Below are 27,375 nucleotides of genomic sequence, written 5' to 3' on the forward strand. Positions count from 1 at the left end.
TCAAAGATGCCCCCAAGGTGATTGTCTGGCTGGGAAGAGATATTCGCTGGATCAACGGCATGCCCTGATTTCAGGGAATACAATTCCTGTGGGTTCAGGCATACACTCCTCTCTCCTCTCACTGTGCGAAGCAAACACCTTCTTAAACATAAAACGTTGTTATTAACCTCCAGCTGACAATCACAGCACAACCACAACCCTTCCTGCTTCCTTTTCTTCTCTTGCTGAGACACACAACATGGTAGTTTTGATGACATGTTATTAAAATGCTGCCTGGCTTCACTGCAGTTGGACACGGCGCCCAGGAGTCCTCCAGCCCCAGGGGATTTGCTTCTGGATGGGTAATACAGGGAAATGCAGCACCCAAAAGCAAACCAGCATTTAGCCTGGAGAAAAGGAGGCTCCCAAGGGACATTCTCACTCTATACAATTCCCTGACAGGAGGGTGCAGCCAGGTGGGGGTCAGACACTTCTTCCAAGTAACAAATGACATGATGAGAGGAAACGGGCTCAAGCTGCACCAGGGGAAGTTGAGATTGGGTATTGGGAAAAAGTTCTCCACTGAAAGGGTGGTCAGGCACTGACACAGGCTGCTCAGGGCAGTGGTGGAGTCCCCACTCCTGGAAGTGTTCAAAAAGCATGTGGATGTGGCACTTGAGGACATGGTTTAGCAGTGAACATGGTGGTGGTACTGGATTGATGACTGGATTTGGTGCTCTTAGAAGTATTTTCCAACCTTAGTGATTCTGATTCCATGATTTGCAGACTACTGCTTTGGGCTGGCTGGCTGGACCTACACTACACCACACACCTGCCAGTGACTGGAGCACACACTGCTATGCAGGATGAAAAAATCCTTTAAAATTCACCCCAGCTTAACTCCTGCGAGATCCCTGACTAACAAACATCAGGAAGTGTTTCTGCAGCACTGACATACTTCAAGGCCACCTGCAGAAGCTTGGTGGCCCCAAATGACATCCCCATGGAGGACATGTGAGAAGGAGCAGGTCACAGCCACAGGTGAGCCCAGCCTCTGCAAAGCTGCCCAGCCCCAGGCTCAGCCGAGGCTGCTCTACCCAAAACCAGCTCCACGTTGCTCACAAAGCTTTGGCTTCACAAGAGAGGTGCTAAAAGCTGGTGACAGCCAAGACCCCTGAAACATCTGCATTTCTGTTGTAGCTCAATAGTGCTGTGGTACCACAGACAGACTTGTGAGATTTAATCAAATTATGTGAAAAACTCAGGGTCACAACTGCTTACTTCATAGAAACACAGAATCCCAGAACAGTTTGGGTTGGAAGAAACCTTAAAGAACATCTGGTTCCAGCCTCTGCCATGGGCAGGGACAACTTCCACTGTCCCAGGTTGCTCCAAGCTCCATCCAGCCTGGCCTTGGACACTTCCAGGGATCCAGGGGCAGCCACAGTTTCTCTGGGCAACCTGTGCCAGGACTCTACCACGCTCCCAGGTAAGAATTTTCTCCTAACATCCAACCCAAATCTACCATCTTTCAGCTTAAAGCCACTCCCCCTTGCCCTATTGCTGCTTGACCTAGCAGCAGACCCTCTCCACACTAATTTAGGGGTGCATGGGGTGTGATCCCCAACATAGGGTATGACACAGCTGATGTCAGGGACCCTGGCTGCTGCAGTGTGACACCCTCCTGTGCCACAGCCTCCCAAGACACCCCTCCCATGCCAACCCAACTACTCGTGTCCCAGGCCAGCAGCCACCCAACACAACTGGCAACAGCTGGGTTGTGAACACGAGCTTCTCCCACGGTCCTGGTGAATGCCAGCCAAGCAACACAGCTCCTCCAGGATTTCAAGAGCTCAGAAGCATTTTTCAGAATTAATTACCAACCCTGCTAATGGCTCCCTGTTGCAGGTGCCTGGGCAAGCAAGCTGCGTGTCTCCTAGCAGCCTCTGCTCTGGTTCAGGGCAGGCTCCAGTAGTGGTGAAGCCTCTTCAGAGTAGAACAGCCTGTACAAACCAGTCCCAGAGAGCTGAGCCTCCTCCCAGTGGAGGGAAAAGTTGGTTGGTTTTGGGGTTTTTTTTGTTGTTTTTGTTTGTTTGTTTTCTGTATTAAGGCAAATTGCAGTGGGTTGACCCTGGCTGGAATCCAGGCAATCACCAAAGTAGCTCTCTCACTCCATGCCACAGCTGGACAGGGGAGAAAAAGCAGAGCAAAAGGGTCATAAGTTGAGACAAAGACTGTGAGAGATCCCTCACCAAATACCATAGTGGGCAAAACAGACTTGAATTTGCAATATTAATTTAATGTATTAACAACACAATCAGAGTAGGTTAATGACAAGCAGAATCAATCTTAAAAACACCTTGTCCTCACACAACCCTCCTTCCCAGCTCTACCTTCTCCCTCAGGGGTGCAGGGAGATGGGAATGAGGGTTATGATCAGTCAGAACAAGATGTTCCTGCCACTGCTCAGGGAGAGAAGTCAGAGTCCTTCCCCTGCCCCAGTGTGGGAGACAGTTTTACATGAACTCCCGTGTGAGTCCATCCCATGGGCAGCAACTCTCCATGAACTGCTGCAACATGGATCACACTTCCATGGGGTGCAGTCCTTCAAGGACAGGCTGCTCCAGCATGGATCCCACCCCCATGGGGTCACAAGACCCATCAGGACACCTGCCCTAGCATGAGCTCTTGTTTCCACAGATCAGTATATCCCTGCCTGTTCCAGAACGGGCTTCCCATGGGATCACAGCCTCTTTGGGCATCCCCCTGCTCTGGCACGGGCTCCTCCAGGGGCTGCAGGTGCATCTCTGCATCCCCCTGCCCTCCATGGGCTGCGAGGAATCTCACCTCCAGCACCTGGAGCAGCTCCTGCCCCTCCTCCTGGCCTGAAATTGGTATCTGCAGAGTTGTTCCTCTCACACGTTCTCACCCCACTCTCCCCTGGCCACAATTACAACTGCCTGTGATTTGCAACCATTTTATTTTCTTCTTAAATCTGTTATCCCAGAGACCACACAGTCGTTCCTGATGGGCTTGGCCTTGGGGTCTGTCCTGGAGCTGGCTGGTGTTAGCTCTGGTGGACATGGGGGAAACTCCTGGGCAGCTTCTCATGGAAGCCACCCTGGCAGCACCCCTGTTACTAAAACCTGGCCACACAAACCCAACAGACCCATTCACACCACAGGTGAGAAATACGAAGCTTGTGGGCAGCCACGTGCATCCTCAGGTCACCCAGGCACGGATGTGACAGGAGGGGATGGGGGACACGACACAGCCACCCACCCCTCCTCTCCATCCCCACCACATCCCTGCTGCCCCACCCATATCCCTTCCCATCCTGGTGGAAATGCAGATGTTTTCCACCACCACCTGCATGGATGCAACCAGGCTGGGGAAGGAGATGAAGCTGAGCCAGCTGCCACAGAGGAGACGCCCTCGATAAATGTCTGCACGTTATGAAATACACCTGCAGCAGGTTCCTGGCCGACAGGTGTGGCAGGATTTGGTTCTGCAGAGATAGCAGAGGCAGAAGATTGGTTCTGTCACCACAGGTTCTCCCATCACCTCAGAAACCAAATTATTCTTCTCCTGGACCACAAGTGCTACATGCCTGGGGGACAGGGAGGCCAAGGGTTGTCTGTGCAGGACAGGAGACAGGAGCAGTGGCCTTTCTGGAGCGAGCACAAGACTACTCCCAGCCAACCTGGGGTGCCTAAAATCTCAGTGACCCATAGACTGCCTGAGAGGACTCTCCACGAGCTAACTCAAAGCAGCAGAATCTCAAATCTATTAATTTCCCATCATCAGTTTTCTGCAATCCATCCATGACAGAGACAGCACCTCCCATTCCTGGCCACTGCTGAGGTACCTCTGCGTTTCAGGATGACAATGACAATGCAAAATCCAGTAAGCCAAGACTGACCATGGCACAGCACAAGGCAGACGTGAAAGAAACAAAATCTCTCATTTTAGCAGGAAGGCTTAAATGCATGAAAGTTTTAAGAACATCCAATGTTGTTCCCATTTCAGTCTGAACTGAGGAGGAAACGCACTTCACTTAGGATCACCAGCAAGGCATCTATGTTTTAAGTGAATACATATACATACATATATATATATATATGAGTAAAAATGTATATAAATAAATAAAAATAAAATACCCAGGGTCTTAAACAAACAGAAGAGGATTGGTTGGCTACAATAGCCCTTCATTTCAGACAACACAGTAATCTGCCAATTATCCTCAAGTGGCAGAACTGCCCCTTCTCCAAGGAGTTTCACAACATCCCAAGGCATTTATGGAGATTACTCAACCAGAAGCCTCAACACTTCCAATCTTCTGTTGTCCTTTCCCCAACCTGATCCTTCCCCAAACAGAGCAGAAAACTGTTAACTCTGAAACTTCACAATGGTGTAACAAAGTGTCTTAACACTTCTGCCAAACTGAAGAACAGTGAAAACATTAATGATATTTAATTACTCCATCAAAACAGAAAGGAAGAATGTCAAATGTGTCCCAAACAGCTCCTGAAAAAGCTGCCCCTGGCTTCCACAGAAAACACAGGGTCTTGCTATACTTTTAGCTACAGCTCCTCACAAATACACAGGACCCCAAACCACAAAGACTCAACTGAGCAGCAAGAACACAAATTAAATTAAGTCCAGAAGGGTTTTCTTGCTGCTTTGCAGAGACCTGTGGGTAAAATCTCAACCAGTGACAACTACCACAACTTCACACACTTCCTGCTGGGGAAAGACCAGGCAGGAGCAAGGATGGCTGCAAGGAGAAATGTGAGACACAAATTGGGAAAGAAGGGGAGAGTGAACACAGCAAAATTTGTCCTCAACAGGAGATCACAGCAGAATTAACTCAACCACACAGTTTACTCCAACATGAGGTACTCCAGAGAGCAAAAAGAGTATTGTTATCCTCATTCAAAATCAAGTGCTGAAGAAGAGACTTCTGAAGATAAAGTCCAGCACCCCACCATCTTCCCTTCCACAGTTTGGATCCAGGGCTAACACCCATCAAATATGTTTCCATGCTTTGCATTCCATTTCTCATGGCTCTCAGGAGTCCTCCATAGACCATTCCCATGCCATTTGTGCATGGGCTGGTCTATGGGTTGACTCAGCTACAGGAATAAATGTGTCAAACCCAGCCAAGCCCCTCAGGTAGGTACCTCAGCCCTCTCCCAAACCACATCACAAAGGCAGAGCAGGAGTTTAGTTCATCTCCACAAATTCTCTCCAGTCTTCCACCCAGCTAGGTGTTGGACTTCCCCCCCCAGATCACCTGAGACAAGTCGCTTCCCTGCATCACCTTCACCTGCAGCAGCATCCAACTGCTGCTCCTCTGCTTTAAAAGCAACCTGAGATCTTATGAATGATAAAAAAAATTGCACAGCCGGAGCTTCCCAAAACAGCCTTGTCTGTGCCAAAGATAACACACTCAGTGCAGGGCAACCACAGCCTACAAATCTTACCCAAGGCTTGAGGGGATAAAATGCAGCACAAGGTTTTTGCTCTTGGACCTTGGGTTCAGCAATGGCAGAGAAAAGCCTTCATGATCCTCACAGGGAAAAGTAATGTTGGTGGACACAACAGAGACTTCTTCCACTCACTGGAGACAAGGTGTGAATATTCGCTTGTCAGGGTCACATAAATCATAAGCAGAGTGGGAGGTTTCCTTCTCCATCCTGTGTGGCACTCCCCTGCCACAATGTGGATGCTCAGATGATGGTCCACCATCAAAAAGCTTTCCTAGGTTTTGTAGAGAAGGGACTATTAAATGATCTGGTCTTATTTTGGCCTCTTTGCACTGAAACAAACAACTGGGAAGCTCAGTCTATCTTCTGCTTCCCCCCATCTCTTCAATTTCTGTTAACAAGGCTGTGATTTCAAGCTTCATCCTATACCTGCCTGAGTGGTGAAGAAAGAGCAGGGTGGATTACCGAGGAGGAATGAATGTGGCACACACGGGCACGTGGAAATGGCCCATTTGAGAGAAGCACCCAGGGTCTGGGGCACTGAGAAACAGCACCTGCCCCTTTCCAACCTCATCCACTGTGGAATCTCACTATTGGGACTATCACCCTTTCCAGAGAAGCCTGACCCAGGGAAAGGCCCCAGGAGTAGAGCTTAGCCTCATTCTATGGAAAAACAACCCCAAGGACTGAATTTTGAGGCCAGTGACACCCAACAACTGTGCCTCCGGCGTTCAGCATTTCTGGGGGCAGCTGCGGCAAAAAACCACGGCACGACAGCCGGCTGCTCCGCTGCCACAGCATCTGTCACCCACCACGGCCCCGAGAGACCACGTGCGGCCAGAGTGACTCTGCAGGAAAACGACAACCCTGAAATGACAACCAAACCGGCTCTCTGGCGAGCCCCCGCTCGCTACCCCCGGACCCCCGCACCTCCCGCGGGGCGGGCGCTGCTCCCGGCCGGGACATGGCACCGGGGCCGGGATCCCGCGGGGATGCTCGGCGGGCACCTTTTGTGGCGCTGCGGGCTCCGCCACCGGCGATGGCCGCGGGGCCGCGATGGGCTCCCCGCGCTCCTGCCCACGGGGGGCTCGCCCGTGGGGGCAGCCCTGCCCTTCTCCGGCCAAACGGAGCGGCCGGGAAGCTTCCAGAGGCCGGGAGCACACCCGCACCCAGCCCCGGCGCTCCCGGCGGGCAGCGCCGCATCCCGGGAGGGGACCCCCAGCGCTGTCACCCAGCCGGGGGGACACCGCCGGGACACCGCCAGCACCGAGACGTGCCCACAAACCGGCTCCGTCCCCACCCCCCCCCGCGGGGCTCGCGATTTTCCAAGGGAGACAAAAGCCGGGATGCGCTCCCCCCGCTGCCCCCCTTCGCTCCCCCGCGCCCGCTGCTGTGTCACGTCTCCCCCGGGCCGCGCTTACCGTGTGGGGCCGGGCGCGGTCAGTGCCCCGCTGAGGGGGGCATGGGCGCGGCCAGGGGCGCGGGGGGCTCCGGGGGCGCCGCCCGGGAGGACGCTCCGGCTCCGGCTCGGCTCGGCAGAGGGACGGGCCGGGGCGGCGGGCAGTGACGCGCCGCGCTCCGCCCGCGGCCCGCGCCGGCCCTGACGGGAGATGTAGGCCGGGACTGCGGCCTGGGGCCGCTCGGCGGGGATCCGGCAGGGACAGCGCAGTGCCGCACCCCGGGGTCCCACAGGAGCGTCCCAATCCCCACACACCCCACACACCCCGGATCCGGCAGGGACAGCGCAGTGCTGCACCCCGGGGTCCCACAGGAGCGTCCCACACCCCACACACCCCACACACCCCGGATCCGGCAGGGACAGCGCAGTGCCGCACCCCGGGGTCCCACAGGAGCGTCCCACACCCCACACACCCCACACACCCCGGATCCGGCAGGGACCCCACAGTGCTGCACCCCGTGTCCCACAGGAGCGTCCCGCACCCCACACACCCCACACACCCCGGATCCGGCAGGGACCCCACAGTGCTGCACCCCGTGTCCCACAGGAGCGTCCCGCACCCCACACACCCCACACACCCCGGATCCGGCAGGGACACGGCAGTGCCGCACCCCGGGGTCCCACAGGAGCGTCCCACACCCCACACACCCCACACACCCCGGATCCGGCAGGGACACCGCAGTGCCGCACCCCGGGGTCCCACAGGAGCGTCCCGCACCCCACACACCCCACACACCCCGGATCCGGCAGGGACAGCGCAGTGCAGCACCCCATGTCCCACAGGAGCGTCCCACACCCCACACACTCCGGATCCGGCAGGGACTCCTCAGTGCCGCACCCCGGGGTCCCACAGGAGCGTCCCACACCCCACACACCCCGGATCCGGCAGGGACACCACAGTGCTGCAACCCGTGTCCCACAGGAGCGTCCCACACCCCACACACCCCACACCCGGCAGGGACACCGCAGTGCCGCACCCCGGGGTCCCACAGGAGCGTCCCACACCCCACACACCCCACACCCGGCAGGGACAGCGCAGTGCCGCACCCCGGGGTCCCACAGGAGCGTCCCACACCCCACACACCCCGGATCCGGCAGGGACCCCACAGTGCTGCACCCAGGGGTCCCACAGGAGCGTCCCAATCCCCACACACCCCACACACCCCACACACCCCGGATCCGGCAGGGACACGGCAATGCTGCACCCCGGGTCCCACAGGAGCGTCCCACACCCCACACACCCCACACACCCCGGATCCGGCAGGGACACCGCAGTGCTGCACCCCGGGGTCCCACAGGAGCGTCCCGCACCCCACACACCCCACACACCCCACACACCCCGGATCCGGCAGGGACACGGCAATGCTGCACCCCGGGTCCCACAGGAGCGTCCCACACCCCACACACCCCACACACCCCGGATCCGGCAGGGACACCGCAGTGCTGCACCCCGGGGTCCCACAGGAGCGTCCCGCACCCCACACACCCCACACACCCCACACACCCCACACACCCCACACACCCCACACACCCCGGATCCGGCAGGGACTCCACGGACTCTCCCACCGCCGGGATCTGACGGGCACCTCCCGCCTCTCGCAGCGCTCTGAGGGAGGTTCCCCCCATCCCGCACCCCGGGGTCTGACCGGCACCGCCCGGACCCCAAATCTCGGCAAGGGACAGGAATCCGGGAGTCCCGTACCCAGGGAATCTGACAGGGATCCCCGATCCAGGAGTCAGGATTCTGACAGGGAACCCCAGCATCCTGCACCCCGCGGGGATCTGATACGGACCTGCTGATCCCGCACCCCTCACAGAGATCCATCCCCGCATCCACCCCTTAGGGGGGCTGACAGGGACCTCCGGATCCCACAGTCCCGGGATGTGACCTCCGGGTCCTGCACGCTGGGGATGCCCGATGCCCAAACCCTGGCACCCCCAGCCACTGAGTCCCCAACCTTCCAGGGCAGGTGAGAGACCCCTCGGGCTCAGAGCAGCCTTTGGGGTGGTGTTAACCCACCCAACACAGGCCAGGGGCAAACACGGACTCGCATGTCCTCACCTGCATCCATCGGGATTCAGTTCATAGCTGCAATCTTCTCCTCAGGACAAAGCACATCCGGCTGGGCTTGAAGGAGGAGGAGAGTTAAACTGGGCTGAAGAGAAGACTGCAAGTGTTTCACAGAATCACAGAATGCTTTAGGTGGGAAGGACCTTAAGATCATTCAGTCCCACCCCCTGTCATGGGCAGGTACGTCTTCCACTGTCCCAGGTTGCTCCAAGCCCCATCCAGCCCGGCCTTGGACACTTCCAGGGATCCAGGGGCAGCCACAGCTGCTCTGGGCACCCTGTGCCAGGGCCTGCCCACCCTCCCAGCCAGCAATTCCTAATTCCCAATATCCCATCTGTCCCTGCCCTCTGGCAGTGGGAGCCATTCCCTGGGTGCTGTCCCTGCCTGCCTTGTCCCCAGTCCCTCTGCAGCTCTCCTGGAGCCCCTTGAGGCCCTGGCAGGGGCTCTGAGCTCTCCCTGGAGCTTCTCTTGTGCAGGGGAACAGCCCCAGCTCTGCCAGGCTGGCTCCAGAGCAGAGGGGCTCCAGCCCTGGCAGCAGCTCCGTGGCCTCCTCTGGGCTGGCTCCAGCAGCTCCATGTCCTTGTGCTGCTGGAGCCAGGGCTGGGGCAGCTCTGCAGTGGGCTCTGAGCAGAGCTGGGGGATCAGCCAAGGGAGGGTTCAGGGCCAGGACAGGTCCAGCTCTCACCCACAGCACCTTCTCCCTTCTCCCAGGGCTGCTCTCATTCCATTCTCCAGCCAGCCTGTTTGTGCCTGGGATTGCAGTAACCCACATGTAGGACCTTGTGTTTGGTTGTGTTGAATTTCATGAGGTTTGCACGGGCCCAGTTCTCAAGCTTGCCAAGGTCCCTGTGCCTGGCCGATAAACCAACTGTTTCTATATGAACACACAAAATCCTGAGACAAGAAATGTAAAACCTGGAATTTAAGCACCTTTTAACCATCTCTCTAGCCTGCTGGATCCCTTCAGCTCTGGTGCTCAAAGCCACCCAGAAATGTTCCTACAAGCAATTTAAACCACTTTCTACTTACCACACCAGACTCTCAAAAACACCCACCCAACAATCAACCCCATTTCCTTGCGGTTTGGGTTGTGTTCAAGAGGTTACCTTTATTTCTAACCATGGAGTCTTTGTTGTTCCCTGTCTGGTTCTACCCTCACACTCATCCGGATAAATGTATCACGTTAATAAACATCAGTGGAAGGACTGCAGCCATAAATTCACCAGAATTGCTGGCCTCTGAAGAAACCTTAATTCTACTTTGACAGCAAAGTCGGATTCCAAAGATCTCTCTCCCTGCTGTGCTTTATTTTGGGCCTTATCGTTTGCTGGGCAGGTTGTCATGACAACCTGATATTCACCGGAGGGTGGCTGTAATTGGGAGAGCACATTGTTAATTTAGCTCCAGATTCTTTTTTATTTTTTTGTATTTTAAGCAAAGGGGGACTGCCTAGATATTCATATTTTTTATCTATGATCATACTATGGTTTAATTATTAATCTCAGTGCCAATAGCATCTCTCCAGTGACAGCGGAGCTGCAGAGCTCACCAGGGCAGAAAACGGCTCTGCCCACCTCCTTTTTTCCCAGCTCATCTCCTCATGCAGCCTCTCCACATCCCCTCCAGCCCTCAAGCCCCTAAACCAAGAGCCCCCAGACCCAGGATTTCACAGGGACGCTCCTGCTGTCCCTGTGAGAAGGTTGGGGGAGAAAAAAGGTGCGACCTATTCTTGTGTTAATGATATTTTTTTGCAATTCCAGTGTCAGCTTTAACCTGAAAACAATTCATCTCAGATAGTTATTTAGAGCAACTCGCTCTCTGTGGAGAACACCAGCCCATAATATTAACATGTGAGCAGGCTGGCATGTGTAAATCCAGCTCCTGGATGGGAACAGCATGTCCTGGCTCCACATGCTGGGACCTCTCTGTGCACCCCACAGCAGCTCCTGGCCCCACATGCTGGGACCTCTTTGTGCACTCCACCCCTGCCCCAAAATGCTCAAGGCATCCTTGGCCTGGAGACATCACAAAATGCCACAAAATGCCACCAAGCACTCGCCTGAATCCTTGCTGGAAGCTGAAAGGTGGCAGGACTGGGGACTCTGCATCAGGAACTCAGATGGATCAGGACACACGACTCCCAGCCTGAGATTTTTGTGAAATGGCCCATCCTGCAGAGCGCAGTGTCTGTGGGAGTGCGAGAGGGAGCTGGGTTTGTTTTCCTAGGTGGTGTGGAGGGACGTGGACAGGTGACAGCAGGGTGGCAGTGGGTGACTACAGGTGAACCCACAGAGGGTCCAGGCTCTGGAGCAGTCATGAGCAGCGTGGCCAGGGAGCTCCAAACCCAGGCGAGGTGGGAGCGCAGCAGCGCTCCCACCTCGCCTGGGTTTGGAGCTCCCTGGCCACGCTGCTCATGGCATTCCTTATCCACGTGTCCCAGCAGGAAGAAAGGGCAGCTTTCCGGTGACTGAGGACTTCTCTCCAAGAGCTGGCACAGCTCCAGGTCCAAAGAGCAAAGAGGAGCTGCCAAGCCTGTCCCCATGCGGGAGCAATCCTGCTCCCCTCAGCCCCTCTGGGCTGCACATCCCAACCTCCTCCTTTCATCCCTGCTTCTGGCTTAATCCCATCCCATTTTAGAAAGAAGGGAAGTTGGAAAAGGAGAGGATTTCTGCTTAAAAGGAAAAAGAAAGGAGAGGAGTTGTAAAAGCCAGGGAAGGAGGAGGGAACAGAAACATCCTTCTTTCAAGGAAAAGATGCTGTGGCTGCTGTTCTGGGTACCATATGCCAGGTAATAACACGAGATGACTCAGTGTTTGGGAAATTAAATTGGCTCTTTATTAAAAGCATGTATTTAGGGAGGTAGTGAGGTGCCAGGGAGTCCCTGCATTGCCTTACCAGAGGGAATTCAGGCAGGCTGTCTGCCTCCTTATGCTGCTGAGCATTCAGTTCACAAGGTGCTGGGACACATATTCAGCCTCAACATCTACCCAGGGCTGCTCCCAGGGAAGCACTGAGCATCTCTGGGAAGATCTTAGGAGCTCTTCCTAAGCTTTTCCTACCTAATTCAGTGGAAGCTGTTGAGTCTCTGCCAGTGGGAAGCGCTCCAGCCTCAAGACTTTTGTCCCAGGAAGATAGCAAGAGGCGGAAAGAGCAGCTGGGGACACAAAGATTTTTGAGAGCACAAGCTGCAACTCAAAAAATGCTGTGCCAAACTCTAGTCTTGCCCTGGTAATAGCCTTTAAAATGCCTTAGCAATGGTGGGACCCTGCTGATTCCAAGGGGAAATACAGAATATTTACAAAGTACCCTGCTTGTAGCTGGGTTGTGCTGGTAGCTTGGTGCTCCTTCTCTAGCTCGGAGAAAATCTTGGCCTCAGAGAGAATAGTTGAAGGCAAAATTCAGTGTACTGTGTTCTGCTCAAATCATACACCCCCCCTGTGGAATCCCCATTTTTACATACAGACAGGGACAGGACTGAAAAATTAAAGACAAGAATTTCTTAATTCCTTTTTTCTTACCCAGGTCCTTCCAGCACAGGTGGGATGATGGGGGTGTCTGCCAGAATGGAGGCACAGTGATGACCTCAGTGAGTTTCTAAGAAGTGGCTGTGGCCATTAAGTGCTCAGATGCTCCCTCAGAGACTTCTGCAGGAAAATAAACACTAAAAATAGTTGGCCAACAATCTTCCTGCCAAAATTAGACTGATCCTTATTATGGTCAGGCTGCAGTTGAATTGAAAGCAAATAGACGTCCTTTAAAAACACAAATAATGGACTCACTGTAAGAGCAAAGGGCTGGAGACAGACAAGGTCTTTATTTCCATCCTGACAGGGACTGAGTGAGTGGCTCTGCCCTCCTTCCCAAGCATCTGTCCCCCTTCCCAAGGGAGATGTTTGTCTGTGCCTGGGGTCCAGGGATGTTGGATATGGTGTTCCAGCAGTCTCCTCATGGTGTGGGGCAGCCTGGCTGAAAACCCAGAGAGAAACAGAGGTGATGGGGTGTACCAAAAAAAAAAAAAAAAAACCAACAAAACCCAAAACACCCCAAAAAGCAAAACCAACCAACCAAACTAACTATATATATATAAAAATATTATGATTTTATATTTCAGAGCAGGGTACCCATGGGTGAAGCAATGTTTGGCTGTGCTGGGAGGGGAAGCTGGTGTTGAAATGCTGAGTGTGGGGACAGGCTCCTTCCCCCATTCCCAGTTATTTTTAGAAGGGCATTTTTATCCAGCACAGCCATGGGTGCCAAGACTGTTTGCAAGTCAAGGCTAAATTCACTGGTATTTGGAGGAGGTCAGAAATGGGAACAGCCCAGGTTCCTGGAGATCAGGGTTTGTGAGCACTGATTTACTCCACAAAAGTTGAAATCCTGCTCTGATGCTGCTTTCCATGCTCCAGGTGAGAAGCTGCAACTCAGAACAGCTGGATTTTCTCCTTGACCTCCCATGTAGCTTAAAATAATAGCCTTAATTTCCCATATTTCACAAAATTCTGTTGAATAATGAGACTACCTGGACATAATTAATTACTTTCCTCCACTGATTTAATTCACAGCTACATCTTTGGATTAAAGAGGCCTTAGAAATACGAAGTATGATTATCCAGGTAAGAACAAATTACCAATTTAAAGGATCACTATGATTCTAGCCCCGAGGTTTTGCAAAGGTCAAGCTGCTGAGGAGGCTGAGCTGAGAGCTGGCAGAGGCAGTGCAGGGACGTGGGGTGGTGATGAAGGATGTCCTTCCACACCAGGCAGGATGGATCCTGTCAGACACCTCTGCTGGGTGACAGAAAACATCTCTGACAGGGACATTAATAACTCCAGTTTTGCTGGAGTTTGAATTAAACATTGACAAGAGTATTTTGCAGAGGCATATCTGGCCAGGAAATACTACAGTAACCCAGAAATCTCTCTCTTCCCCTGGCTGCAAATGGGATTTTTTTCCATATTCCTTTACTGTGGATATTAATTGTACCAAAGGATTGTGATTCTGCTTAGAGGGGTGCAGTGGGAAGGGATTGCTAATAGTTGGGATGGGAGAAGAAGCAGGGGGATTTCACTGGGTGAGGGATGTGTAAAATCCAGAACACTGGATGAAGGACAGCAGCAAAACATTTTCCTAATGTGATTTTCCAAGGAGAAATTATTGCAATCTTTCAATAAAGGGAGCTTAGAAGGAAGGTGAGGGCAAACTTTCAATAAGGCCTGTAGTGACAGTGAAAAGGGGTGAAGGTTTAAACTAAAAACACATGGATTTAGATTATATATAAAGAAGTTTTTGACAATGAGGGTGGGCAGGCCCCGGCACAGGTCTCCCTGAGTAGCTGCCCCATCCCTGGAGGTGTTCCAGACCATCTTGGATGAGGCTTGGAGCAACCTGGGCTAGTGGAAGCTGTCCTGCCTATGGCAGGGGTGGCACTGGATGGACTTTACACGTCATTCCAACCCAAACCACTCCATTATTCTGTGGGTCTCTACCTTGGCCATTTCACTGCTCAGTATCATACAGTGTACAGGCAGTTTTATTGACTTTTAAGCAAACTGTTGTCTCAGAAGTCTGCCTGGAATGATGTAGTAGCAAGAAAGCCAAGCTTTGGGCAAGCACTCTGGTCCTGTGTACGTTTTTCATCATGAGGAGAGCAGGCTGGGCACCACAGAGTGCTGGGATGGCTGCACCCTCTGAGGGCTGGTCCTGCCGTGGGGCTGCTCCTGCTGTGGGGCTCCTCCTGCCATGGGGCTGCTCCTTACATAGAGATGGTCCTGCCATGGGGCTGCTCCTGCCATGGAGCTGCTCCTGCCATGGGGCTGGTCCTACCATGGGGCTCCTCCTGCCATGGGGCTGGTCCTGCTGTGGGGCTGGTCCTGCCATGGGGCTGCTCCTGCCATGGGGCTGGTCCTGCCATGGGGCTGCTCCTGCCATGGGGCTGGTCCTGCCATGGAGCTGCTCCTGCCATGGGGCTGGTCCTACCATGGGGCTCCTCCTGCCATGGGGCTGCTCCTGCCGTGGGGCTGGTCCTGCCATGGGGCTGGTCCTGCCATAGGGCTGGTCCTGCCATGGGGCTGCTCCTGCCGTGGGGCTGCTCCTGCCGTGGGGATGGTCCTGCCATGGGGCTGCTCCTGCCATGGACCTGGTCCTGCCATGGGGCTGGTCCTGCCATGGGGCTGGTCCTGCCATGGGGTTGGTCCTGCCGTGGGGCTGCTCCTGCCACGGGGCTGCTCCTGCCATGGGGCTGGTCCTGCCATGGGGCTGGTCCTGCCATGGGGTTGGTCCTGCCATGGGGCTGCTCCTGCCATGGGGCTGCTCCTGCCGTGGGGCTCCTCCTGCCATGGGGCTGCTCCTGCCATGGGGCTGCTCCTGCCGTGGGGCTGCTCCTGCAATGGGGCTCCTCCTGCCATGGGGCTGCTCCTGCCATGGGGCTGCTCCTGCCATGGGGCTGGTCCTGCCGTGGGGCTCCTCCTGCCATGGGGCTGCTCCTGCCATGGGAATGGTCCTGCTGTGGGGCTGCTCCTGCCATGGGGCTGCTCCTGCCGTGGGGCTGGTCCTGCCATGGGGCTGCTCCTGCCGTGAGGCTGGTCCTGCCATGGGGCTGGTCCTGCCATGGGGCTGGTCCTGCCATGGGGCTGCTCCTGCTATAGGGCTGGTCCTGCTATAGGGCTGCTCCTGCCATGGGGCTGGTCCTGCCGTGGGGATGCTCCTGCCATGGGGCTGCTCCTGCCATGGGGCTGGTCCTGCCGTGGGGCTGCTCCTGCCATGGGGCTGGTCCTGCCATGGGGCTGCTCCTGCCATGGGGCTGCTCCTGCCATGGGGCTGCTCCTGCCATGATGCTGGTCCTGCTGTGGGGCTGCTCCTGCCATGGGGCTGCTCCTGCCATGGGGCTGGTCCTGCCATGGGGCTGCTCCTGCTGTGGGGCTGCTCCTGCCATGGGGAATATCCCAGGAGAGAATCCTCCCTGGGAAAATGAGAAGTGTCTCAGACTGTAACACTACAGCCCTGTGCCTCATCTGCTGCAGGGCTGTGGCAGCTCCCTCACCTGGTCTTGGGTTAACCCAGAGCCTGTGAAGAGGGAAGAACCCATCAAAGAGGCCTTCACCACTCACCTGCTGATAGCAGCAGCCCAGGTTCCAGCTTCTCCTGCTCCTGGGAGCCCACATCCTCTGCAGTCACCTGCCTGCACCTCCTGTTATCTCTCATGCACCTTCTAATGATGCCTTTCTGACCCTGACTCACTGCTGATGTGGAGATCCTCCCTTTCTAGCCACATCCTCCCTCCCCTACCAGCAGAGCCACCAAAAAGGAAGGAGTATTGGCACCAAACAGCACTCCAGCACCCATCAGCCATGGGGGAGCTTGGAAAATGTGCATTTTTGTCAGCTAACTATAGTTTATATATTATGTGCAACAGAGAAGCCATCAGGGTTGCTCATGCTCTGCTCCTCCAAGGAGAAAGACTCACACTCTTTTCACCAGCAAGATGTGATGCCTCAGAGCACCCGAGTCTCTCATCCTCTTTTCCCCACTGGGCATCTCCACGCTGTGAAATGATAGTCCTTAACCACAAAAACTTTGTGGTTTCCACATCCCAGCAGCTCAGGCTGAGTGGTGACAAGAGCCCAGGACTTATCCTTTATCTGCCAATAAAATAAGTGAGCTTATCTTACACGGGCTTTGCTTCTTATCACGTAGTTTTGGTAAAAAAATACCTGCTGCAGTCCTGCCCTACCTTCCCCAGCAGCTGCCAAGAGCTGGCAACCCAGTTTTGACCCATTGACTTCCCAGACTGGGGAGGAAAGGGAAATGTTTTAATTCCCTGCTTGCTAAAAAAGCTGTTAAAAAAAAAAAAAAAAAAAGGTTTGACACGCTCTTGCTTTTGATAGGAGAAAAAAAGAGATAACAATATCAAACCACAGGCGTGTCAGGCACATGGCAGGTATTTTATCATGCTCTGTCCTCTGGGAATCAGAGCAGGACAGGTTTATATTAACGTGGGACAAAACAGAGACATGCTGATACCCTGATATCTACACAGAGGGTAGCAGGCACACATCAGGTGGAAATTTGCAGCTGCCCAAATAACCAACAACATGAAGGAACCAGCTGCCCTGCCCAACCCAAGTTATCCCCACTAGCACAAACTTTGTTTGAATAAAACCTTCGATTTGTTTGCCCCAAAATACTCAGTGTGTGACACCAGAAATGACAGAAACAATGAGAATTCTTTTCACTTCACTCTGACTGACAATTTTCAGAGCTCAGGGCACTGGGGCTGGGGCAGCCTGGCCTTGAAGGTTTCTAGAGATGGGACATCTGCCACCTCTCTGGGCCACTTGTGCCAGGCCTCACCACCCTCATTGTAAAAAACATCTTTGTATCTAATCTAAATCCATCCTCTTCTAGTTTAAAACCTTTACCCCATCTCCTGTTGCAACAGGCCCCACTAAAATATTTGTCCCTGGCAATGCACCCAAGTTTGCTGATGGCTCTCCAATTTTCCATTATTTTCCCTAAAGGATCCTTCAAATGCTATTTAAAAAAAAAAAAAAAACTAAAAAAAAAAAAAAAAAGGAATCAGGCTTTTTTTTTTTTTTAAACCAGAGCTTTCTCTGTAAAATAATCTTGCTTTTCTAAACTGTCACTATGGTATGACTGTGCTCTACCCCAGCTTGGGACCCCCAGGCAGGGCTGACTCCACACCACCCTGGCTTTCCTGTGTAGCAGGACTCGACTGTTTTTCCCCAGGGATAGGACACAGGGAGATGGCTTCCTCCCTGCACTGAGTGAGGAAATTTCCCTTGTTGCAGAAGTGACAGTAAAACCTGGGAAGATGCTGAATTAATCTCTGCTCAGCTTGGCTCCTGTGAATAATTATTAGCAGGTCTTTGGAGCTAGACCAAAAGTGAACAGGCACAGCCCTTCAGTCAGCAGATATTTCAGTGCCCCTTCTTCTGCTGCTGAAATAAAATGTCTAATTTAACTCAATTTCCAAATTATACTAATTAAAAAGTACTAGCAGCACAATTAAGTGCACTCCGCAGAGAGAAACTGCTTTTCATGGACGGCCTGCTTTTGGATTCCAGACAATATAGTTTCCAGCAGATGATGTTTAATTTCTCTATAATAATCCCATGTTCCCCAGATGGGCTTTGTTCACAGGGGCTGAAGTGCAGACAGAGCAATAGTAGCTGCTCATCATTCCATCATCCATCCAGGTCCTGGAGCAGAGAAAATCCATGACATTTTCAAGGTGTGGTTATGGGAAATTATTTTCTACAGTTTTAAAGAACAAAAAAGTCTGGTCCCCTCTCCCAAGCAAGGTGTGTTCTCCTAAGAGGGATTTGATTTCAGAAGGGAATGAACTTTGCTACAAAACCACTGAATATATCTTCTATTTTCTCTCTCCAGGACACAGCAATTTAAATTGAACAAGAAATTATCAAGAAATACAGGTATGCATGGCAGGACATGAAAGATGGACAAATTTAGTTGCAAGCATTTAAGAGCAAAGGAAATTAAGGGTGTGGGACCTGGGGCTGTGGTGGATTCCTCATCATCTGGAGCCTTTAATCAAGTTGTTTCTCCTTTTTTTGGGTGCCTTTAATAGAGGCTTCTAAAACAGTGTGTTGGGGCTTTAGTGAATCGGTGAGCATTGTTTGGGGATTACAGGGTGGGGCTCTGTGGGCTGTGGGAGAGAAGACATCATAGGACACCATCCCTCCTGGCCTTGGCTCAGCAAGCCCGTTCCTGCTCACCTTGGGAAAGATCCACCTGCAAACATCACCTCGGAAATCCTGGATAAATTATTTCTGTGTGCTCAGGTGCAAAGGGAAGCCCCAAACCTTGTGGCACCCCTGGCTGTGGCAGGGCTGTGACCACCCTGCCAGGGCACTGTCCCACTGAAGGGACTGGGGAGAAAACACACATGAAAAATGAAAAAAAATCTATTAAAAAAAGAAAAGATGCAGAATCCCACAATTCTTAGTGCTGAGAAAGGACCTTAAAGGTCCTCTAGTCCAACCCCCTGCCACAGGCAGGCACCTTTCGCTAGACCAGGTTCCTCCAAGCCCTGCCTAACCCAGCCTTGGACACTTCCAAGGATTCTGTCTAAATGGAGAAGAGTTTTGGGTTTTAATAGATGTGGGCTTGTATGAATGAATGTTTCTTTCCCCAAGGTTGGACCATGTGGTCCTTGGGGTCCCTGCAGACTGGAATTCTGTGACCCCTCACAGTGCTGGCAAGCCCAAAAACCAGGTAACACGTTTAATGGCCACAAGCAGCTAAGATACTTCCAAAATATATAAGGAGGTTTCTGTTTGCTGTTTTCAGCAGTAAATTGTAGTTTCTCTGTGTCTTTGCCTTTTGCTGCCCGATTCCTGTGGGCTCAAAGGGCATGACAAGTTGCTGGTGCACCACATCCACATTATATAAGGGAAAGCATACAGGAAGGAATTGCTGGCTGTGAGGATGGTGAGGCCCTGGCACAGGGTGCCCAGAGCAGCTGTGGCTGCCTCAGGATCCTTGGGAATGTCCAAAGCCAGGCTGGATGGGGCTTGGAGCAGCCTGGGATAGTGGAAGGTGTGCCTGCCCATGGCAGAGGTGAGCTTTAAGGTCCCTTCCAACCCAGATCCTTCTCAGACTCTTTGATTCTCTGGTGTTACTCCCCATAAAAATGGGAATATTAAAATCCTCAGAGCAGCAGAAGCCCTTTCTGTCTCTGTGAGAGCAACACCTCCAGCAGGCACCAGACTGAGGAGCTCCTCCCTGCTCCCGCTGGGCTCACAAACTCCACATCAAGCACACGTCCTTGAGACCCACAGCTCCATCTGCCCCATCCCCTTCCCTCCTTGTAACATCACCACCTCTCTGAGACAAGAGAAGGGAACTGGCTGCCTCTCCTGCCCCAGCAGCACCACATCCCACGCCCCATCCAAGGGCAGCTCCTGCTCTGAACAACGCAGGCATCACCCCTGGAACCGCCCCAGGCTCCTGCTGCAGTTCACAGCAGGTGAAACGTGGCAGCAGAGTTTACATAAAGCATAGTCAAACAGAGCTGCATTTCTGCCTCTGAGCCACCAGCTGTGGCAGCTGGTATTTTCTTGGCTTTCTGCAGGATTTGTGCCATAGTTTGGCACACAGAGAATAAGTTATAGGAATTCTTGTGACCTCGCTGAGAGTAGATTCTCAGCACAATGACCCTGATACACCAGCAGCCTCCTCTTCCAGCCCTTTTCCCCCATCTGAGCCAAGCCTGAGACACCCGAGTCAGGTCCTGAACAAGCACTCAGAGGAGCAGCTCTTGTTCCCCTCACTTCTCTCAGCCCTGGATGTGTTTGCTCACAGAGGTTATTCCCGTTCAACGCCCGGCCCGAGGACACCCAGCAGAAACACAATTCCTGCTGTGCTCACCTGGGTGTTCACAAAGCTGACCTGGTGCCACATTTCTCCACTAATGCTGCTGAAACACACAATTTATTAATTTTCCTTAGACCATTGGGCTGTGTCTCTGCAAGGCCAGGCTGGATGGGGCCTGGAACAAGCTGGTCTAGTGGAAGGTGTCCCTGTCCAGGGTCTCTTCCAACCCAAACCATTTTGGGATTCTCTGATTCTTAGAGATCATAACAGAATCTCCAACCACGCAGTAACCATATTCCTGCTGTATTCCAGTACCATATTCCTGCCTGGAGCACTTTTCCATCACAGATCTTGCTGCCATTATTCCCATCCCATCTTCTGTCTGGCAGCAGTTACATACAGAATGGACAACAGGATATTTTTCCTATGGATTTGGGAGAGAGGGGGGAGAAATCTGATTTTGTTTAAAAAAAAAAAAAAAGAAACAAACAAATTTTAAAACCCAAATTTAAAAAAAGAGGTTTCTTGGTCTGTCTTGTGTAAAAACCTTTTCCTCCTAGTCACAGTTAAGTCTGACTTGCTCTTTGGTTAAGCACAAACCCAAACATTTCAGTGCTGCAGAATGGCATTTGCTGATCAAATGTGAGGATGAGGTTTGTACTCAAAATGGGACCAGCATCACAAATAGAAAGGGCTGTGCTTAATTGCCCAAATATTGATGGTTTGTGCCACCAGAGATACCCTAAGGCCCTGCCTGGTCACACAGCACCTCCAGGGCCTCCACTGGAGGGGGGGACCTTAGAGAGATCTCTAAAACACCTGTTTCTAAACCAAAACCAAACTGTACAAGCCCAAAGCAGGTGTCTGTCCCGAGGAAACGTTGGAAAGCCACACTCAAGCCACAATAAGGTTCACTTTCCCTCCCCAACCTCACCTATTGCAGCCCCCCTGGGTTTTCCCCACCTCTGCCACGTGGCCTATCTGAAAGGAGGGAGGGAAGAGGTTTCTGTGAACATCCCAACCCCAGCCTGCACATCCCAGCTGTGGGTGGGGCAGGATCCCTCCTTGGGAGATGCCCAAGCACCTCGGGGCACAAGGAGAGGGGCAAACCTCTGTCTTGGCAGGAAGGAGCCTCTCTGTCTCCCTGCAGAGACCTGGGAGGAGGTTGGGGGAACCTCCTCTGTTGTTTGCCTGACAGGGATCTCCCTGCCCCTTTGACCTCATCAAGCTTTAGGATTTGAGATACTCCTAGTCAGCTGAATCCTTTCACATCCCAAAAGCCCAGACCCCCTGGCTGTGTTAGCAAAAGCACTGTGGCACTGTTGGTTCCAAATTCTCTATAGTCACATCAAGCCCAAAGCCCAAGGTTTAACGTTTACCCTGCCTATGAGTTAGGTGGATAGAAAAACAGGGAAAAATAGGAAATAAACAAAGGTTTGGTGTTCAGGTGCTTAAAACTGAGTAGGGAATAGAGTGGCAAAAAGCATATTTTATTTTAACTGAAATATCCTCTTTCTCCATGTCTCTGTCTATGAGAAGATGGGATGAAAAATGACATTAAATGTAGAATTGGCATATCTGTGAGATCACATTTGATGCACATTCTAGATAGAAGAGAAAAAAAACCTGCAGCAAACCAACACCACCAGAGGTGGTTGCCATTAACTACAGCATTGAACTGAACGGTCTTTGAATGATCTTGAATGAGAATGTCCTTCAGGAATTCAGAACAGGCAGATCTCAGGCTCAAGGCTGGAGCCCCTCTGCTCTGGAGCCAGCCTGGCAGAGCTGGGGCTGTTCCCCTGCACAAGAGAAGCTCCAGGGAGAGCTCAGAGCCCCTGCCAGGGCCTCAAGGGGCTCCAGGAGAGCTGCAGAGGCACTGGGGACAAGGCAGGCAGGGACAGCACACAGGGAATGGCTCCCACTGCCAGAGGTCAGGGACAGATGGGATATTGGGAATTGGGAATTGCTGGCTGGGAGGGTGGGCAGGCCATGGCACAGGGTGCCCAGAGCAGCTGTGGCTGCCCCTGGATCCCTGGGAGTGTCCAAGGACAGGCTGGATGGGGCTTGGAGCAGCCTGGGACAGTGGAAGGTGTCCCTGCCCATGGCAGGGGGTTGAACCAGGTGACCTTTGAAGCTCTTTTCCAACCCAAACCTTTCTGTGAGCTCTAACAGTGGCTCAGCAGCTCCAAGGGAGGATTTTACCCATTACCTATTAAACAGCAGAGCTGGAAGCAAACAACTTGCTCCCCAAGAGCCTGTGGTGCTGTAATCCCAGGGAGGGGCCAAAACAGATGATTGCTCCCTTAAAATTAGACTTTACTGTCAGCATACCCCCTACAAACAGCCCATCCTGGACAACCTCCATCCCCCAGGCTCTCCTGGGCAAACCCAGCTCAGCTGTGGCAAGTGGGTGGGCAGAGGAGGAGAACTGCCTCCCTCCTGAGCGGAGGGACAGGACAAGAGGGACGAGAAAAAACCTGTTAAATCAGTGTCTAAAACCTGTTAAATCGGTGTCTTTGGTGTTTGCTGCCCTCTGAGCAGAGCCTGTGGCACCTTGAGGGGCAGCTGGGCACCACATGGTGCTCACAGGGTCTCTGACACCACAGCCCACCCCACACAGCCCAGCCCTGTGTCCTGCTCCAGCCATTCCATCTGCAGTCCTTGCAACAAGTGGTGCAAATGGGCTTGTCCTGGTGCTTTTCCAGCCTGGTGCTCCCCCACCCACATTCTCCTGCATCCCAGAACCTTCCCCATCCCGATGTGCCACATCCTGTAATCCTCCCCTGTCCCAGTGTTCTGCAGCCCAGTGCATTCCAGGATACCTTCCCTGATCTTGGTGCTCCTTCTTCCTGGTGCTCACCTCATCCCAGAACTCCCATCCCAGTACCCATTCCAGACCACATCCCAGTGTTCCTGCATCCTGGTGTGCTTGCATCCCACCACCTTCCTCCATCCTGGTTCTCCTTCATCCTGGTACTCACCTCATACTGGTCCCCCCAACAATACCACTATTCCAGTGTTCCCATCCCAGTACTTCCCATCCCAGCCCCCTCATCCTTGGTCCTTCATCCCAGTTCCTCTATCCCAGTATCCTCATCCCAATACCATCGTCCCAATACTCCCGCTGCAGTTCTTAATCCCAGTTCCCCCATATTAACACCCCCATGCCAATTCCCTCATCCTTGTAACCCCTTCCCACTTCTCCCATCCCAGCATCCCCATTCCAATACCCCCTATCCTGTTTCCCCATCCCTGTACCCTGTCCCTGTCCCCACATTGTTCTACCCCCATTCCAAAACAGCCATCTCAGTATCCCCATCCCAATATTCCCATCCCTGTATCCCAATATTCCCATCCCAATATTCCCATCCATGTTTCCCTGTTGCAATATTCCCATCTCTGTCTCCCATCCCGGTACTCCCATCTCTATTCCCCTCTCCCAGTACTCCCATCCCAGGATGCCTGTCTCTGTATCCCCATCCCAATGTCCCCATCCCAATATTCCCATCCCAGTATTCCCATCCCAGTATTCCAGCCCAATATCCCCATCCCAATATTCCCATCCCATATCCCCATCCCAATATTCCCATCCCAATATTCCCATCCCATATTCCAGCCCAATATTCCCATCCCAATATTCCCATCCAAGTATCCCCATCCTAATATTCCATCCCAATATCCCCATCCCATATTCCATCCCAATATTCCCATCCCAATATTCCCATCCTAATATTCCATCCCAATATCCCCATCCCAATATTCCCATCCCAATATTCCCATCCCAATATTCCCATCCCAATATTCCCATCCTAGTATCCCCATCCTAATATCCCCATCCCAATATTCCCATCCCAATATTCCCATCCCAATATTCCCATCCCATATTCCATCCCAATATTCCCATCCCATATTCCATCCCAATATCCCCATCCCAATATTCCCATCCTAGTATCCCCATCCTAATATTCCATCCCAATATCCCCATCCCAATATTCCCATCCTAGTATCCCCATCCCAATATTCCCATCCCATATTCCATCCCAATATCCCCATCCCAATATTCCCATCCCAATATTCCCATCCCAATATCCCCATCCCAATATCCCCATCCCAATATCCCCATCCCAATATTCCCATCCCATATTCCATCCCAATATCCCCATCCCAATATCCCCATCCCAATATCCCCATCCCAAAATTCCATCCCGATATTCCCATCCCGGTCCCGCCCCTCCCGGTACCGCAGGGCGGTGGCGCTCTGGCTCCCTCTGGTGGCGGCTGCCGGAACCTTCGGGCAGCGCCTCTGCCCGATCCCGCAATTCCTGCCTGCCCCCCAAATTCCTGTCTGTCCCCCAAATGCCTGTCTGCCCCCCAAGTCCCTGCCTGCCCCCAAACCCCTGCCTGCACACCAAATCCCTGCCTGCCCCTAAACCTGTAACAGCCCCCAAACCTCTGCCTGCCCCCCAAATCCTTACCTGCCCCCGATAACCTCTGACAGCCTCCCTGATCCCCTGCCTGCCCCCCAAGTCCCTGCCTGCCCCCCAAACCCTTGGCTGCACCCCCCAAACACCCCCTACCCTACCCCTCCATACCTGCCCACCTCCCCAACCCCTGCCTGCCCCCCAAACCCGAACCTGCCCCCATCACAAGCCCCTGCCTGCACCCCCAATCCCTTCCTGCACCCCCCAGCCCCTGCATGCACACCCACAGCTCCCAGTTCCAGCCAGACAACACGGGGAACCCTTTCCATCAACCCACAGGGGCACATCCCAAACCTTCCCTACAGCACCACAGGGATGGGACCTCCCAGTGTCACCGAATATCTCATGGGAAGATCGTCGAATCATGGAATCATTTGGGTTGGAAAAGGCTTCTGAGAGTCCAACCATTCCCCCAGCACTGCTCAGGCCATCGCTGACCCATGTCCCCAGGTGCCACAAACACAGCTTTTAAATCCCTCTGGGGAAAGGGACACCGTAACAACCTTGGGCAGCTGTGCCAAGTCTGGGAAAGCCTTCCAGGGAAGAGATTTTCCCTAATACTCAATCTAAACTTCTCCTGGTGCAACTTGAGGTTGTTCCCTTTCCTCCTGTCCCTGTTCCCTGGAGCAGAGCTGTCCCCCTGGCTGTCCCCTCCTGTCAGGAGCTGTGCAGAGCCACAAGGTCCCCCCTGAGCCTCCTTTTCTCCAGGCTCAGCCCCTTCCCAGCTCCTTCAGCCCCTCCTGGGGCTCAGCCCCTTCCCCAGCCCCGTTCCCTGCCCTGGACACGCTGCAGCCCCTCAGTGTCTCTCTTGTCCTGAGGGCCCAGAGCTGTCCCCAGCACTGGAGGCGCCTCAGCAGTGCCAGAACAGGGACAGGCACTGCCCTGGCATTTCCCATGGCATTTCCCATGGCATTTCCCAGCTTTCCAGCCTCTCTGCCCCAGCCTGGAGCATTCCATGGGATTGGTGTGACCCAGGGGCAGGACCCAGCACGTGGCCTTGTATCCCACTGGCCTCAGCCCCTGGATCCAGCCTGTCCTGGTCCTTCTGCAGAGCCTTCCTGCCCCCCAGCACATCAACACTCCCACCCAACGCGGTGTCACCTACAAATGACACCTGCCCCCGATCCAGGTTGTGGATAAGGGATGGGACTAGGAAGGATGTTGAGAGTGGTGGCGGTGGGAGCACGGGGTGTGTGTTCCCAGCCATCCCTGGGGATGCTCCTTCCCCCGGTGACCTGAAATGTGACAAGCAAGTTTCATTTGAATAAAGAGCCTTTGCCACCTCAGTGTCAGACCATCCTGGCAGCGGTGTCAGAGGAAGGCTTGAAGATTTCTTGCTTGGAGCTTTAACAGGTAGCACAACTTTTGGGGAAAAGTTTGGGAAAGGGAATGGCCAGCAGGCAAAACTCACTGATGATGATGATGATGGAGATCACCAGAAAATCCCACTGCAGCTGTTCCCCTCCCGCTACTGCACATGGCAGTCTGGACATTCTGGATGCTGAGGCAGCTCTCATCACTGCAGAGATGCTCAGCACAGAGATTTCAGGACTCATCCTCTCAGGGTCCTGAGCTCCTGAGAGCAGTTCAGGGGTGGTTTCCCCTGCCCAAAGCACCCTCAGGGTGAATGCATCCCTGTAAGATCCCTCCAGGGCTCGCTGTGGTCAGACCCACTGCAGGCCAGGTACCAGCCTGGCTGCACAGCTCAGGATGGGACATCAGACTCTGCCCCCCACCCTGGGGACAGGCGTCACCTCCTAATCCTTTAGGGATGGGGAGTGCTTGGGAAAATGCCAGGAACTGCACATGAAGAAGTGACCAAGCTTCCAGCAGCCATGAGTGTGCATTTGATGCAGCTCTCAGTTAATTTTCCTTTGGCCACCCCCTCCTCCAGGAACACAGCTCAGGGCCCTCCTGAAGCCAGGGCTGGAGTGGAAAAGGCAGAGACACACTGCAGCAGCAAGTTCCATAGCTGCATCTTTGCAAGAAGACACTTTAAAACTTGTTTTAACTTGCTCCTTAACATCCTGTCTTATTCTTCCTCTGGAAGTAATGAGTATTTTGTTCTCCAGAGCCTGTCTCCACACCCATATGTCATTGTGTCCTCTCTGTTCTCAGACTCTGTGGGCATAGCTCAAAACCTGTTCCACTTCCCTAAACACCATTTGCACTGGGGAAAGTGCTGTGAGATGTAATTGGGGCTGCAGCTTATTTCAAATCATGACAAATAATCCTCAAGTGCAGGACTCTGCCACAAAGCCAAGGTCTGGTGGGGCACTAGGAAGTTCCTCCACACACAGGAGGTACTGCAGAGCTATTTCTGGCCAGCTCCCAACCCTGCTCCGTGCCAGGGCTCTCTTCTGTGTTCCTGGACATCCACCCAGCATCCCAAAGCCAGAGAGCCTCGGATTTTAAACGAGGACCTTGCATGTGCCTGTGGTGATGAAGCTGGTGGTCTGATGGGTGCTGATGGGGTAGGTGGTGCACAGGCTGCTGTGCTTGGCCCAGGTACCCCCTCAATGGCCACAGTCCCCCCT

At 53.3% G+C, this 27,375-nt stretch overlaps 1 protein-coding gene and 1 long non-coding RNA gene across 10 annotated transcripts in view; one reads left to right on the forward strand and one right to left on the reverse strand.

Annotated features, from left to right (window-relative positions):
- The window catches only part of CTIF (cap binding complex dependent translation initiation factor), a 145,649-nt gene extending 136,524 nt beyond the window's left edge, over positions 1-9,125 (reverse strand). For 5 of the 9 annotated variants that reach the window (XM_072922883.1, XM_030257446.4, XM_072922882.1 and 2 more), the window contains exon 1: positions 8,990-9,125. In XM_072922883.1, coding sequence (XP_072778984.1) covers positions 8,990-8,995 — 6 coding nt within the window. In that variant the 5' untranslated portion in view covers positions 8,996-9,125. Of the gene's footprint in view, positions 1-6,889; positions 7,070-8,458; positions 8,523-8,989 lie in introns of those variants that run through there. The other 4 variants (XM_030257448.4, XM_030257447.4, XM_072922881.1 and 1 more) reach the window with 3 other exon arrangements.
- A 4,175-nt stretch (positions 9,126-13,300) lies between these two features.
- LOC140681699 (uncharacterized) lies at positions 13,301-18,842 on the forward strand. The gene is made up of 3 exons (XR_012052776.1): positions 13,301-13,404; positions 13,561-13,611; positions 18,408-18,842. It is a non-coding gene; the product is annotated as an uncharacterized lncRNA (long non-coding RNA).
- The last annotated feature ends 8,533 nt before the right edge of the window (positions 18,843-27,375 follow it).

The sequence above is a fragment of the Taeniopygia guttata genome, chromosome Z (assembly GCF_048771995.1).
Source record: "Taeniopygia guttata chromosome Z, bTaeGut7.mat, whole genome shotgun sequence".
Classification (NCBI taxonomy): domain Eukaryota; kingdom Metazoa; phylum Chordata; class Aves; order Passeriformes; family Estrildidae; genus Taeniopygia; species Taeniopygia guttata.